The following is a 2,348-nucleotide window of genomic DNA, read 5'->3' as shown; positions in this document are numbered from 1 at the left end:
CGCCTCCACCGCTGGCAGGTCCTGGCCAAAGTTGTCCTGCCCAGGCACAAAGCCTGTGGTGAGGCTCCAGTGAGGTGTCTCAGTCACCAGGGTGGGTGTCCCCAAGTCTTACCTGGGCCACCAGCCGCTGGTTCTCGCTCAGCCAGGCCTCCCGCATGGCCGCTTTGCGGTCGAAGCGCCGTGCCAGCTGCTCCAGCTTCTCCTGCCGAATGAGCTCGGTGCGCAGCGCCAGCTCCCGCTCGTGCTCCGCTTTCTCCAGCTGCTCCCAGGCCTGGGGGAAGACAGCGCTGGACAAGGGTGGCACCCATGTGTCCCCCACCCACCCGTGTCTTGTTCCACTGGAGAATCCCAACATGACCTGTGGGTTGGGGAGCATGGGTGGAGGAACCCAACCTGCCCTGGGATGGACTCAATGTGTCCTGCACTCGAATTGCCTTGGGAGATAGACCCCAACTGCCTTGGGAGATGGACCCCAACTGCCCCAGAAGATGGACCCAACCTGCCCTAGGACCCATCTTAGGATGGACCTGATCTGCTCTGCGATGGATCCAACTTGGCCCTGGAGATGGATCCAACATGCCCAAAGGAGATGGATCCAGCTTGCTCTAGAATAGACTCAATCTGCCCTGAGATTGATCTGACCTGCTCTGGGATGGACACAACTTTCTCCAGGAGATGGACCCAACCTGCCTTAGGACCCATCCCAGGATGGACCTGAATTGCCCTTGGACCTGAACTGCTCTGGGAGGGACCCAACCTGCCTCCAGAAGATGGACCCCACTTGCTCTAGAACAGACCCAGTCTGCCCCGGGATGTCCCTGCCCTGGGACAGCCTGAGGAGCAACACCCCTGGGGACATCAGAAGTGCCCCCAGGTCACAGGGTGTGTCAGGAGCAGCCGCATGTCCCCACAGCACACGGCCAGGCTGCTGCGGCAGGGCCCGTACCCGGTTGATGTCGGAGACCAGGCGCCCCTCGTGTGGGGTGTAGACCCGCTGGTTGTTGGCTCTCATCCGTGACTGGATGGTGAAGAGCAGCACCTCCAGGTTGCCTTTCTCCTGAAACCTGCCCCAGAGAGAGCTCAGCCCAGGGCACCCATGGGTGCACCCACCACCACCACCACCACCCAGGCATGGGGGGCTTGGGGACACCTACTTGGGGGGCTTCTCCACGGTGCGGTAGGTGCTGAAGGCTTGGAGCTGGTGCTGGACCCCGGTCAGGGAGTTGGCAAAGTTGCGGCTGTTGAGGGAGATGATGGTCTGCTCGATCCAGGTGAGCAGGTCGGAGGCCAGCCCCCCGTAGCCCTCGATCATCCGCTCCGTCTCCTTGGCGTGTTCGATGACCTGCGGTGGGGTTGGCGGTGAGCACCAGGTGCCGACACACCAGGAGATCCTCCTCCACCTCAACGCCATCTCCTACCTTGCCCAGACGCCTGCCCTCCACCTCCAGCACCTTCATCTTGGAGAAGTAGTGGTAGAAGGCCACCACGTAGGTGATGATGGACTTCTCATCGGGGTTCTCCGTGAACACATCTGCCCGGCGTGAGCGAGAGGTGTCAGTCATTACCCGGCCTCATTCAGGTCCCCGCAGGAGGTGGGCATGTCCCCCCAGGGTGTAATGGGGAAACTGAGGCAGGAGAGTTGTCAGCGCCAGCCTCACCTTCGGGGTCGAGGAGCGGGGTGATGCCCAGGTGACGCTCCGCCACGCTGAATGCGTGCTCTAGGTTGTGCCGGGCATTGGATTTGGTCAAGTTTTGGAAGTCAACCAGCTCAGGTCTGGGGTCCCCGCAGGAGGTGGGCATGTCCCCCCAGGGTGTAATGGGGAAACTGAGGCAGGAGAGTTGTCAGCGCCAGCCTCACCTTCGGGGTCGAGGAGCGGGGTGATGCCCAGGTGACGCTCCGCCACGCTGAATGCGTGCTCTAGGTTGTGCCGGGCATTGGATTTGGTCAAGTTTTGGAAGTCAACCAGCTCAGGTCTGGGGACAGAGGGTGCAGGACAGCAGTGACACACCTGTGGGACATCCCCTGGTGCCACCACCACCCCAGTGCCCACCGCTGTGCCATCTACCTGTGCCTGTGGATGAGGGCGTTGAAGGCCAACCCGTCCTTCCAGCTCGAGGTGAAGTTGGTGACGTTCACATGAGGGTACCTGTGATGGGGACAGGGCATCACCGTCACCTTCAAGCCACCCATGGTCCCCAACGTGGTGGGATGTGGGTTGCACCACCTACCCCGCCGTCTTCATCTGGCACCAGAGCAGCAGCGCGTCCCTGGCAGAGCGCGTCTCCCGGCCCTCCTGCGTCTGCACGATGATGTCCTGGATCTGGGGAGCAGAAGAACATTCCAGGGT

General features: G+C 61.9%; 1 protein-coding gene across 1 annotated transcript in view; it reads right to left on the bottom strand.

The window, feature by feature from the left end:
- Nucleotides 1-3: 3 nt before the first annotated feature.
- The window catches only part of LOC104526938 (spectrin beta chain, erythrocytic-like), a gene marked incomplete at both ends in the record, with an annotated part of 2,959 nt that continues 614 nt past the window's right edge, over nucleotides 4-2,348 (bottom strand). The window contains 8 exons of the mRNA XM_010170527.1: nucleotides 4-36; nucleotides 113-271; nucleotides 947-1,064; nucleotides 1,155-1,342; nucleotides 1,419-1,531; nucleotides 1,859-1,974; nucleotides 2,067-2,147; nucleotides 2,230-2,321. Of these exons, the coding sequence (XP_010168829.1) occupies nucleotides 4-36; nucleotides 113-271; nucleotides 947-1,064; nucleotides 1,155-1,342; nucleotides 1,419-1,531; nucleotides 1,859-1,974; nucleotides 2,067-2,147; nucleotides 2,230-2,321 (900 nt within the window). The remainder of the gene's footprint in view (nucleotides 37-112; nucleotides 272-946; nucleotides 1,065-1,154; nucleotides 1,343-1,418; nucleotides 1,532-1,858; nucleotides 1,975-2,066; nucleotides 2,148-2,229; nucleotides 2,322-2,348) is intronic.

This window comes from Antrostomus carolinensis, unplaced genomic scaffold (genome assembly GCF_000700745.2).
Source record: "Antrostomus carolinensis isolate BGI_N321 unplaced genomic scaffold, ASM70074v2 scaffold39316, whole genome shotgun sequence".
In the NCBI taxonomy this organism is placed as follows: domain Eukaryota; kingdom Metazoa; phylum Chordata; class Aves; order Caprimulgiformes; family Caprimulgidae; genus Antrostomus; species Antrostomus carolinensis.
The sequence above is the reverse complement of the archived record's forward strand: the minus strand, read 5'-3'. Positions and strand labels throughout refer to the sequence as shown.